At 32.4% G+C, this 12,874-nt stretch overlaps 2 protein-coding genes across 4 annotated transcripts; one reads left to right on the top strand and one right to left on the bottom strand.

Annotated features, from left to right (window-relative positions):
- Nucleotides 1–668: 668 nt before the first annotated feature.
- On the top strand, nucleotides 669–4,734 carry LOC142553851 (uncharacterized). Of its 3 annotated transcripts, none has more exons than XM_075664366.1 (4): nucleotides 669–816; nucleotides 1,368–2,070; nucleotides 3,345–3,398; nucleotides 4,424–4,733. In XM_075664366.1, the coding sequence occupies exons 2-3, from the start codon at nucleotides 1,533–1,535 to the stop codon at nucleotides 3,365–3,367; spliced, it is 561 nt and encodes a 186-aa protein (XP_075520481.1). In that variant the 5' UTR covers nucleotides 669–816; nucleotides 1,368–1,532; the 3' UTR covers nucleotides 3,368–3,398; nucleotides 4,424–4,733. The 3 variants fall into 3 exon arrangements, with proteins under 3 accessions (XP_075520481.1, XP_075520479.1, XP_075520482.1); XM_075664364.1 differs by having other exon boundaries at nucleotides 4,442–4,730; XM_075664367.1 differs by having other exon boundaries at nucleotides 815–949; nucleotides 4,442–4,734.
- A 429-nt stretch (nucleotides 4,735–5,163) lies between these two features.
- On the bottom strand, nucleotides 5,164–10,180 carry LOC142553850 (uncharacterized). Its single transcript, XM_075664363.1, has 3 exons — nucleotides 9,919–10,180; nucleotides 9,685–9,833; nucleotides 5,164–5,556 (listed from the first exon to the last, which is right to left on the bottom strand). Exons 1-3 carry the CDS (start codon nucleotides 10,022–10,024, stop codon nucleotides 5,479–5,481), a joined length of 333 nt encoding a protein of 110 aa, XP_075520478.1. The 5' UTR covers nucleotides 10,025–10,180; the 3' UTR covers nucleotides 5,164–5,478.
- Nucleotides 10,181–12,874: the final 2,694 nt, after the last annotated feature.

Genomic DNA, 12,874 nt, shown 5'->3' with positions numbered 1-12,874 from the left:
TAAATCCAAAACACAACCCATCTTTTTTGTATTGTTGGTTGGGTCAATCCGATTGACTAAACCTATTTTGACAACACTATCAATCAATGTATATTTCTCATTTTATCATCTCACTTCAATAATCATAATATCATTATCATTTCACCGTCATACGAGGACGGGTTAAATCAACCAAGCACAACCTTTGTTACGAGTGAAACTTTTCTAAAAATTATATGAAATTTTTGATTTATTCTCCTAGCAATCTTGCTCAATTTTGTTGGTTCTCTCCAAAAATTATATATTTAGGTATCGTTTGGTTCATGGTATGAGATATATATTTTGAAGATAAGTAATATTTTGTAATAATAAAATAAATAAAAATGATAGTTAATATACTGTTTGATTTAATTGATTTGATTGATTAAATTTGAGATAATATGATATTATCATTTTGTCATTGTTGAAAATATTAATAGAATATTAATAATATTATTTATTAAGGATAATATCGTAATTTTATATTATTGATTTGATTGATCTGAGATAAATTATTACGAATTTGATTGATGTGAAATAAATAATTAATAATTTGATTGATACTTATACAAAACAAGTGATATGATAAGACTATTTACAAGTACTTGAACCAAACGATACCTAGAGTATAATTATTCAAAATTTAAACTCTCTTTTTTTTTTTTTTTGGGGACGGCTTTGCCCCGATCCTGACACAAGCTCTTTGTCGCCAACACAATGAAAAGATCCAAGAACATGACACATCAAAATCCAAGCATTCAAAATTTCGGGATCTCTTCCACTCCTCGGCGAATCAATGTATGTCGATTAGTTTACTCTGTCTTTTTTTTTTTGTCCCTTTTCAATTATTGACGCGCATAGGCAGAAGTTCATGCAGGAAATATGTAATTTTGCAAATTGAAAGAATTCTACTTATATAAATCAATATATGGTCGGTAATTTCTTCCAGTTTGAAGTTTATCTGTATCAGTGTTTAAAAGGGTCTACTTTTTGTTGATTGATGCGTCTTTCATTGTGTTTCCCCCGTCTGTCCGCTTGTTGGTTTAAGAAATTTCCCAAATCGGTGTCTTGTTTAATTGGATTATAATTTTGATCTTGGGACTTGAGACAAAAATTCTAATGGTGATAAATGTGGCGGCATTTACCAAGAACTTTTTTCTTCATTTTATTTTCTGTAATTTTTTTGGTTCCTGTCATGATTCTTGTTTAAAGTCGAATTTCCCCAAAAAATAATTTGGTCTCAAGATAGGAAATTATCTCTGTGAAGAACTTGGCATACATTTGATTTGATGCTTTTTTACCGTATTGTGAGTTAATTATTCTTGTTGTGTTTCTTGCTTCTGAACCAGGGTGGTGTTTAGAACCCAGAGATCGTGATTCGATGTAGAATTGGAATTTAGTTGAATGTATGGTGTTTGTTAGGCTAATGTGAAAGCTGTTGCCTTTTTTTCCCTTTGGGAAAAACTATCTATAGGCTTTTGTGGACCTCTGAGCTAGGAAAGAGTTTTGGGAGTATGGACGGGATGAACTCGAGTGGGAGTGATTTAGACCTGGACATTGATTTGGAGAGTGGAGAAACAACAAGTGAGGAAGATGCGCGTAAAGAAAATGTTATGAATGGTCAAGATGTGAAGAATCTGACAGGGAGGATGAGGTGCGAGAATCTTAGAGTGGAATCGCCTTATGGATCTACTAACTGTAGTGATAGTTCTAGTTCTTATGACAAATTATTAAATTCAGATGAGATTTCTGCCAACGGGGAAGAGGCACAATGCTGTAGGTTTAGGGAAGACAAGACTTTGGATAAGGAAAAGTCAAAGAAGAAGAATCCTGCAAAGCCTCCAAAGCCACCAAGACCTCCTAGAGGTCCCTCATTGGATGCTTCTGATATGAAGTTGCTGAAAGAAATCTCGGAGCTTAACTTAAAACGTAAAAGGATGGAAAGAATCAGGACCTTAAAGAAAATGAAAAAGGAGAAGGCATCTTCGTCAATTAGCAATCTTTTTGCCTTGTTGGTTACTGTGATCTTCCTTTTGGTTATTGTATTTCAAGGTACAATGTTGACATTGATTTCTTGTTTTTTTAGTTTTCTTCTCTACATTGGAAACTCCATATTTTCCGATGCATTATGTGAAACTGCATCACACCTGCATTCAGTCTTCATACTTAAATATATGGATAATGTCTGAATTTAGATACTCCATCCCTTCATTTTGTTTTGCTTTCGAAGTTGAGAAACATTAATCAATAAACTACTTAATCAAAGGGACATCCAGCTCATAATGCTGGAGATTACATATAGCTTACAAGACTACATCTTATCCATCTTTACATCACTTTCAGTTAAGAAGTCTGGAATCAAAATGCATGTATCTGAGAATCACATATTATGCTTATCCGCATCAGGCTAAGCTTTACTTATGTCTGAGAAAACCTCTGAAGAAAATTTGCATACTTCTTCCCCTCTCCACATTGCTATGTTAAGCTATAAGACAATTATATTGGGTTTTTATTGATGTTTGTTGTTTTGATGTCAATCAAAATACCTATGTGAGAAGGAAAAATACTTGATATATATATATATTGCTTTCTATATATATAATACTTTATATGATTATATAGAATCTCAATGCCCAATATCATCAACTCACGGATCATTCTTAGCTCTTTATTTTACGTGATGAACCAGAGCGTTCAGTCATGGATAATGTGAGGAGAATATGTATAAATCTTTAATCTCTCTAGAAGGCTGGTCAATTGTGCCGTTTAAGGGTGTTGTAATGGGCCTGCAACTATTTATTCATGAAGCGGCAAACTCTTAAATTTTTTTGTTTCAACTTAATTTTGATTTTGCCTTGTTGCATGTTTCAAGCGGTAACCATGTGAACTGTCATTTATGAAAATTGCAAAGTGTTAAGAGTTGACTTACAGTTTGTTGGAACAAAAGGAAGTATGCGGACAGATCAAGATGAAATATGTTGCAACATGGATAACTGTGAAAATCTAGCCTAAGAGTCCCAGTAGAATTAGGAGTCAAGTGTCCCAATTGGGTTAGGAGTCAGTTGTGTTGCGGTATAGTTAGGATTCACTCTATTCTCTTCATCTTTTTTCAATTCAATTACATCCAAATTCTTTGTATTATTCAATATCAAGGTTGTTTCCATAACACAAAGAATAAAGAAAGAGGAGTGGTAGAAAAGGTGGTAAGATGGCAGGGACTTGATGAAACCTGTGAACGTTTGATATCATACATGTTGACATATCAGATGAACTATTGTTAGTTTAGTATTTTTGACATGATGTGATCTCCCATTGTTGATTTTCAGGTCTCCTGGGCTCACGCGCATGATGCCAATTTTACTGCCTCACCAAATTCCCGAGTAAGTTCTTGATCGTTCTCTTTTAACTTTAGAATATTTAAAGTTGAATGGCATGGTCTTAACGATGAGAGGTTGGCAGATATCTTCTGGGTTAAGGGCTACTGGCCCATGCATGGATTTACATACAAATTACTAGTATCCATGAACAGATGCATATAGGAGAATAGTAAATTGGTGTGTTAGATCAAAAGTGACTGATGATATGGCATAAACCATGGAAACAAAAACAACGTATATACCGATATCACGTCTCATTTATTGATTTACCTTGTGGAGAAAAGAAGAGTGCTCAAAACATTTAACATGAAGTAAAATCTGATTTTGTCCGAGAGGACTCTAATCCCACTCCATCTCTTGCTTTCACCAACCTTACTTTACTTATATATCTGGACAGTGTTCGGATGAATGTTAACATCTATGGACTTTGTGCAGATTTTTTCTTGCGAACGCCTTTCCAGATAACTGGAATAGTTTGACATATTGTTGGGCCTTCTGCTCATAACATAACTGGAAAAGTGGAATACGATAATTCGTGAAGTATTTGGTGTAAATGATTGAATGTGAGTATATTATGTTTGTGAAGTAAAATGATCATTATGCCAACATCTGTGTAGCTCAAACAGTTAAAGACGAATAATGAAGATATGGCTGGCTTGTCATTTTACATTCTTAGAGAAACTGCTCAAATTGGGAATAGAAATCACTTCAAACTGAAGGGATTCATAACCAAATAGAACCAGTGTGTTACTGTACACCAAAGGTTTCTCATCGGTGTTGCATTTTGGAAACCGGGATATGGCAAGATTACAAAACTATCAAGCTGTAATCCTTAATGGTAAACGCTACCTTGAGATATAAACTCACAACCACGTACCACCTCATGTAGTTGCCCAATTTTAGGCCTCCATAGTCCACCATTTCTTTCTCGTGTGTGTATCGAACCTTTTTAGTGCACTACTGTATAAATTGTTGATCATATTATTTGGAAGCTTGCAAGTTTTTGGTGTTTTATAACTTTCCAACAGGTGTTTTTGTCTTTTTAGGCTTTATTGATCAGAGGACATGGTCAGAATGCTCACGGAGTTGGAAGAGTCGCACGATAAAAGGATACCGGTGAAACTAACATCTGTTTTATGTACAGCAGTTTTGCATAGATGAATTGATGAAGGATCTGGGGACCTTAGACTAGCGTTTAACAAGTCCAATATTGGCTACTTGTAATTAAAATCGCCTTTATTTTGTTTTTAGACTAGCGTTTAACGAGCCCGATGATCTCGTGTGTCGGTTGGTTGTAATTTAAATCGCCTTTATGTTGTTTTTAGACTAGCGTTTAACGAGTCTTATGATCTCGTGTGTTTCTGGATTAGATACTGTTTAAGTTTTCTCGCGCAATTTTAGTCGTGGTTTACAATGTGCTCCTTCCCATGTGTTGTTTAATGATCGACTCAATTTATAGAAACATACTTTTTCCATCCTACTGTCTACAGGCATAGTAAGATCAACTATCTTAATATTTGTTATATCTTTTTCTACTAAAAATGGTAGAATGGATAAAACGGGTGATTGAGTGAATTTTTTTGGTTGTAAAATTTCGTTTTGTAAAAAAAATGTTAGGCAACACGATATATATTGGGGATCTTAATTTTTCAAACACTTCTGGGAACCATGTTAAAAATTCGCAACATTTTCCGGAAGCACTTGAGAAGCTGATAACTTCTGAAGCCCAATCTAAATAATCTCAAGTGTCCAGTCTTTGATAAGTGCATTTAATTCATAACATGATTTAAAATCATAGTATCTGCACAATAGTAAGCTTGTATCATGTTGGCAGTGTCGGTCGAACTCAAAACAAAAGGTGCAAGGTTCTGGTTTTGCAAAAACAGAAAGCAAATCTAAATTAAAATGATCCAAACAAAATGTTAACAGGGGTAGTAGATATCTTGAAGTTGTTCATGATCTTTGGTAATGATTATTTCAGATTAGACAAGTGCAGCACTCGAGTCTCGAGGATCGTTTTTTTTTATATCAAGATCTTTAGTTTTGGATTACAAAAGTAAAGTTCAGTGACCATGGCTGCTCCTTAGGACTTCAAAAGGTCGGCCCTTGGCCTCCACAGTCCAAGTCGATACTTGTGGGCAAACTTCAATATCAACTTTCTCTGCAAAATTTATAGAATTGCACAACACAGATTATTAATACCACGACATTAGAAGACATCAAAAGGTTTAATAAATGTTTGTCATTGAATGCAATTTCATGTTCAGAGCTCCCACAATCAGAAAATAAAATCCAACTAATAACAAGGGTAATAAAAATCTTTCAAATTTCCATATTTTGTAGGATAATGAACAAGATAGTATCCCTATAGAAATAGCTTTATCCTAAAGTAGTCAAAAGAGAACTTAAACTTCTGATAAAACATAAGAGAGAGTCACAGATGAATCAACATTCACGTCAGATCACATGGACAAAGGGTCACGTACCTTGATGAAAAAGTAAGATGACTGAACAATGTTTTTTCAAATAATATAATATCAGTTTTAACAAACAGATCCCTCATTTTTGGCGTTAAATAGGTAGAACAGTGATAAATGCAATTGGCATTGTTGTCTCTACAAGGATGATGCATCAAGACTTGACACATCCACGGCAATTGAAAATGATAAATAAGCAGAAAAGTTTCTAGAATTGAAAGTAAAACAAGAAAGAGGTTCAGTCACTAGTAAAAAATTAGACATTTCTAGTGGTTCCTTCTCCACCTTTCTCAAAAATCCACCCAAATCCCAAAAATAATTAGGAGATGAATAATATTCGTAAAGTTCCTCAACAACCCCAAACCCGAAAAAAAAAATATAAGGAAGAAAGTATTCGTCAAAGTTCCTCATCATTTATCTACTAAAATTTTAAATTCAACTTTATTTTACTCAGCAATCAAACATTTTTATTTTTCTACTATATGGACCTTGGTGTAAGTAACTGTTCAGACACAATTTACGTCAGGCAAGCCATAAAGATCGGCTACTATCATGACTACGACCTAACTTGTCACATTTTCCAAATTTTCTTATGCACTCACAATATCAACCTTCTCCTTGATGTCAAATATGACAAGAAGAATCACACAACCATGGCAGGGAAAACATTTGGCACCGGAGCACAAATCCATTGAACTATTTGAACTAAATAGCTGAAGTTGTTTTGTTCATATTACAGGTGAATTAGTTAATTTCATAGAAACATTGAAAACTCCATTAAATTAGACTTATTTAACCTAATTTAAGTGTCAAAAGACCATATCTCTACTATTTTATAAAAATTCTAGCACATACAGAAACTGATTTGGTCCGACTTGATTACACTAAAATCAAATTGCATATATAACTTCCTATTGTCCCTTGACATAATGGTAAAAATAATACATCTTTCACTTAATCACGCTTTTGATTCAGAAGTCCTCTAACTTCCACTCCAATATCCCTCCACTCTCCATTTTTCCCGTTAAGTTTAAATTTTCAAAACTCGAAAAAGTGCTTATGAACATTATTTTCTTTCCACGTTCACTTTTTTATCCCTTCCTCTATTTTTGCAACCACCAAGAGCTGCACTTCTGTAAATGTTTCAATTCTTCCGACTTCCAGCTCCATGAAATCGATTTTGAACCCTTCCTCTATTTTTGCAACCACAGAGCGCTACATCAACAGATTTGTAATACATGCAGAAACCCACCACGGTGATAATTTCTCTTCGTTTTCCAATTTCTGATTGCACTTTTATGTGTTGATTTTCAAGTTCTTTTTGTTTTTCTTTCAAATGGTATGTTTGACGCTCACTAATTATTTGACATAAGATTTGTGTGGTGATTTATTCTTCAATTCTGGCATCATCTGTATTTTTCCGTTCTTTTTTTAAGAATTGTGGTAGAAAGATGTGGTTTCAATTGTTTCAAATTATGTTTTTGAACTAATTGTTCAAATTATGTTTTTGAACTAATACTCTAAAAGATACATAAAAAACAAATTATGTCTTCGAACTAATTGTGGTGGAAAGATGTTTTTATTGTTTCAAACCTGCATACATGCATGCAATATGTTCCAACAGAAGCTCATAATGAAATTAGGTATCGATTAGATATATACTTTTGAATGGAGTCAATGGTTTTTTAAGTATCTTTTAAATTATTAATGTGAAATCAAGGCACTCAGTCATTCCTTACACTAGACACTTCACATAGAAGAAGATGATTTTATTGTATCTGTCTCTTGCTACCAACTTAATATCTGGATAATCGCTTTGGTTTTCTTCAAAACCCAAGAAATCTAGGGCCACTTCAATTGATAAGCAGAATGTAAATTTTCGTTAGATTCCTAGCTCATGTTTTCTCTGGAAAAAAAAATATGCACAGGAATTGAGAAAATACCATAACACTTACCGACTTCAGTCATGAAGACAAGCCTTAGAAATATAGGAAGAAGCAGAAGACTTGGCTTATTTTCTTAAACATTGGTGTGCATTTTCACCAGAATTGGTGTGCTGTAAGAAAACATGAGAATGGGGTGAAGGAGATGGATTTGGTTGAGGAGGTTGTTAATTGCTTTAACGGTTAGCTAATACGCAAGATTTTATTAAAGTTTAATTAGATAATAGGTTTTGTCAACACAAGCTCTGTAACATCAATTATATTTTTGAAATCGAAGCTATCTTACTTTTCAGGGAAAAAAATATCATTCAAGTTCCTTACCACAATTTAGTGTGCAGGGGAAATATTGATTAATTCGCCTTTTTTCATCTGGATCAAACCCAAAAAACTATGGAGTTGGTATACGGGTAATATAAGTCTTTGTCGTCGCCGTTCTTCAGTCGTCGATGAGAGCTCATTGATGAGGAAGATTATTAATTGTACAGTTCATCTTGGTTGTTCTCCTCCGATGATATCTTCAAGCATTACATTTTAATTTTTTGTTGGTATAATACGGATTTAAAAGACTATTATAGTACCAATGATTTCTTCTCCTCCACGTCCTACCACTGATGCTAATCCGAACAACAATCATAGACGTCAATTAAGCACAACGCTTCAGCGAATAAGAAGACAATCAATGACAGATGAACGACGACGAGAATACCTTTCTCGGCGTAGAAAAAACTATAAACAACGAAGATATGGGATTGTACCCGAAGATTCCATCTTGAATGTGTCAAATGTTGCTCCAAATTTACATAAATTTTTGAACAATTGACTCAAACAACTGAAAGTGAGGGAATGAAAACATGATTCAAGGTTATTAATTATTTTTTTTGTATTAGGCGTTCATTTTCAATAATCGCTCAATTTTCTAAGTTTCCATATAGATACACTGCCTAAACATTCATGTATAATATCCAAAAGTCATTGTATAAATTGATGCAAGGGCTAAAAATTCGTTGTATGATTTATATCATACTATAATATTCATATCAAATTACACATATCCAACATTCATTTTATAAATTGATTAAGAAACCTATCAAATATCCAATATTACGTTACACACGTGTTGCGTGTGCTTCGGTCGCTAGTATGTTATAAAGAAAACAGATAACATTAATGTTTAAAATGTGACATGTATGTTGGAGTTCCTTCGCCTATATGACAGTGTTTCTGGTTATAGTGAAGGTGCTAAGTTTATTAAACCAGCGTATCACGATATGAATTTAAATCAACACGAGTGCGCTGGAGATATCCTAGTCTACAATGAGTCTTTTGACCATCTTAATCTTAACAAAACCCACAAAAAAAGATTTAGTACATCACCGGTCTATTCACATTTAATTCATGGTTATATGTTACTTGACACAATCCGCATTTATCACTTAAGAACATCAAATCGATTAAACTATGTCCAGTCATTTTAAAAGCATCAAGCACAATATATACAATGTGCTGAGTTTGCCTTACTTTGATGGAACAGTTGCCTCGCTTTGCACCTTATGGATCCAGGAAACATGTGCGCGTTAGTGCACCTAATGCCGTAATAAACTATGATCCAAATTATAAGCACGCCCGTGAACACAACCTTAGAAGTAGACCGTAAATAAGAAGCCTAGAGTAAATAATCACGAAGCACAAGCAAGGTTAATCACTCATGCAATTTTCAAAATCAATCAATCACAAAGTAAATTAAAGAAACACACGAGACCTCCCACTCCCTCGAATCCCAAACAAATATCGGTACTCAGGTAAAAATACATCCAAGCAAACATGAAAATCCATAAAGCGTAACCTTTTTACTTCACATATAGTTCTTACATCTTGGCAGGGAATGCCGAGTCTCTTGAGCTTAATAGTGCGAGTGACGAGAAGTTTATTCAAGTCCCCAATTTCAGACTCCAGCTTCTCCACGTGCTTTTCAACTCCTTTCCCCACTCCATTCAAGAACTCTGGTATCCCCACCTTCACTGCACTTTTAACAGAAAAATGAGAGTAAACTAATTTCACTACCAGCCATCAAATTAAAACTGCGCATTTCAATAGAATCATTACCCATATAATGGATCGACTTGGAAGAAAAATTCGCGAACCCGGATGCGCAATTCAATGGGTTTGAAAGTAACTGCGAATTCAACAACAGGATTTGCCTCCGCGCCATGTCGCGGCCAATGCAAAATTAGTTCACTAGTGAGAGAATCAGAAATTTAGGTTTAATTCTGCAATTGGATCTTCACATCAGTGCTGCTTCAACTAAACCCTACCAATGCAACAACCTATCGGGAGAGCTTGCTAATCATTTGAATATATTTAGCATTAAAAAATTATTATTGAATAAATAGACTATTTTTAAGATATAATCCAAATTAATTTATAAATTAGAAACTTTTTTGAAAGAATTCGTCTCAAATAAATAGTTAAAATTACAGAATTATTAGTATCTCTTTTTAATAAAGAAATAGTTATTAAAAAATTATCTTACCTAATAGAAAAATTATAGATTTATTCATATATGATTAATTCAAATTGTCTTTAGAACTTTAACTTTAAAAAGTTTATCAGAAAACTTTATAGCAGCTTTAAAAGATGATGAAAATTTAAATTGGAAAAAATCTCTTATGAGAATAATTCAATCCAGTTTGTCTCATGGTCCAATATATTTTGATGTTTACCTCAATTTATATTGTCTATGTCAGACATAAATATACTAGATTATTTAACATTAAAGGTTAAAACACACGATTATAATTATACTATTGGAACAGGATTTTATGTATATGTTATCGTATTTATTATAAACCACTATTTACACTGAATCTTATGTGTAAAAGAATAGATAAAAAATTAAATGAAAATATTCTTATAGAAACTAATTTCAATAGATCTAATATTACAACTCGTAGATCTATAAATGGGAAAAAATTGAATTTCTAGAAAACTGGATAATTGAACAAGTTGTTCCTAAAAATCCTATAATAAATAAAGATTTACAACAAGTTATACAAACTAATGAATGATATGTTCAAATTCAGTTTAATAATGAACAAAGAAGATTGTTACCATCTTCTGTCTATGCTAGATCAAGATCTAATCATTCTTTTATTTCACTTTTAGATTATATGGTGGATATTTCACAAACTTCAAGAGCATCTACTTTTCAAATAAGAGAAGAGATAGAATCTTCTATAAAAGATACAGTAGAAAATTTAATTATTAATTAAAATAATATTGTACATCAAAGTAATTTTCAAAAAGTTAGGAAAACCGATACAATTTTAGAAATGAATTTTACTATTTAATGGAATAAAAAATAAAAATTAATTTACTAAAGGATCTCGTGCTAGAGCGATGGTCAATGCATAATTTTATCAATCCAAATGGGAATCACTCAGAGAATGATATTTTAAAATTTTCTCTGAACAATAATTTGAATATTTTGTTACAGAATTTTATAAATATTGTGAAAACCAAAATAAATTAATACATTTTGTTCCTTGGTTTTTTAAAACATTTATTATATGTTATATTTTTGTTCTTGAAAGAAATTATAAACTTTATTCTGGATAAATTCAAAAATCTGTTTATCCTCCTCAACAATCTTTTATTATAGAAAAAAATAATAAAGTTTTAAATTTTACCGTTTTTTCAAAATTATTTGGTAATGATATTTTAGAAATAACTGTTAAACATATTAATGAGATACTTGAAAAACAAAATTATACAAATATGTCTTACAATAATAGAAGAAGAAATTGTATCTCTTAAAGATCGCATTGATAAAATTACTTTAGTCATTAATCAAATCAATCATGATGTTCATATACAAACTAAAGAAGAAACTAATATTGTTTCTATTGCATCTTCTTCTATTCAATACCCTCCAAAAATAAAAGATTTTAAATTTAAAGTCTTTTGTTTCTGATATAGAAAAATTACTAGAAGAAAAATTTTAAAAATCTCAATTTATATACTCTTAATGAAGAGTTTGAAAATAATAAAAATTCTTCTAATGAAGAAATTAATAAAATAAAATGGACAGATAAACCTACACAAACTAAATATTATTATGATAGACCCACTCCCATGGATGTTCTTTTTGAAGAATAAGAATATATTTTCTCTAATAATTATAATGAGAAAAATATTTATGAATGAAATATTAATGGTTTTATTGATAAGAAAATTTATAATATTGCTCACAGAATGCTTATGTATAGCACTGTGTGTAAAAATTCATGCAATAATGATAAAAATATTGCTAAAATGATTATAGCAGGTGAAACGTCTGCTATTCGTTTTGCTTAAAAAGTACTAGAATTTTTTTTCTCTCCTTCAACTTGATAATTCGAAAATACACATATATATACTTTAAAATACCTTGACATCATTTTAAAATAAAACAACCAACTAGTATTTGAAAAATCAAAGGAAATCGTCAAAACATGAAATCATTAAACGTCTTACCAAACCTAAAAAGTAATAATTTGAAAAGTATATGTTGGGATCGGTAAAGAGTTTGGGGGGGAGGGGGGTTGAATGAACTCTTTCAAATTTTCTTAAATAAAATTAGTTTTTCAAACGTTTTTAGGCGGTTGAAAATTCTTTCTCAAACGGTTCGAAAGTTGAACCACTGATGAGTGCGGAAAACGGTTCACAATTTCCAATGACGGCTTCAAACACTTTTAGCAGACTTAACAAATTGCGGTTAAAAATGTAAGAGCTTGCGATAAGTAAATAACACAAGATTTTTATGGATGTTCGGAGATTGAATACTCCTACGTCACCCCTTCTTCCTTTTCCAGGAAGGATTCCACTAAAAGACTTTGGCTTTACAACGTATTTGCAACAGCCCACTCCAATCAGGACTTATCACACTGCCTGTATTGGAACTCTTAGTGATCACTTTACACTTCTGGATATTAAGAACACTCAGTTCACCAGATAACAAGACTTGATCTAATAACCAACAGGTTACTGATGAGAATGAACGGTTTGGTGTGAGTAGCACGAA

The sequence above is a fragment of the Primulina tabacum genome, chromosome 8 (assembly GCF_025594145.1).
Source record: "Primulina tabacum isolate GXHZ01 chromosome 8, ASM2559414v2, whole genome shotgun sequence".
NCBI classification, from domain to species: domain Eukaryota; kingdom Viridiplantae; phylum Streptophyta; class Magnoliopsida; order Lamiales; family Gesneriaceae; genus Primulina; species Primulina tabacum.
The sequence above is the reverse complement of the archived record's forward strand: the minus strand, read 5'-3'. Positions and strand labels throughout refer to the sequence as shown.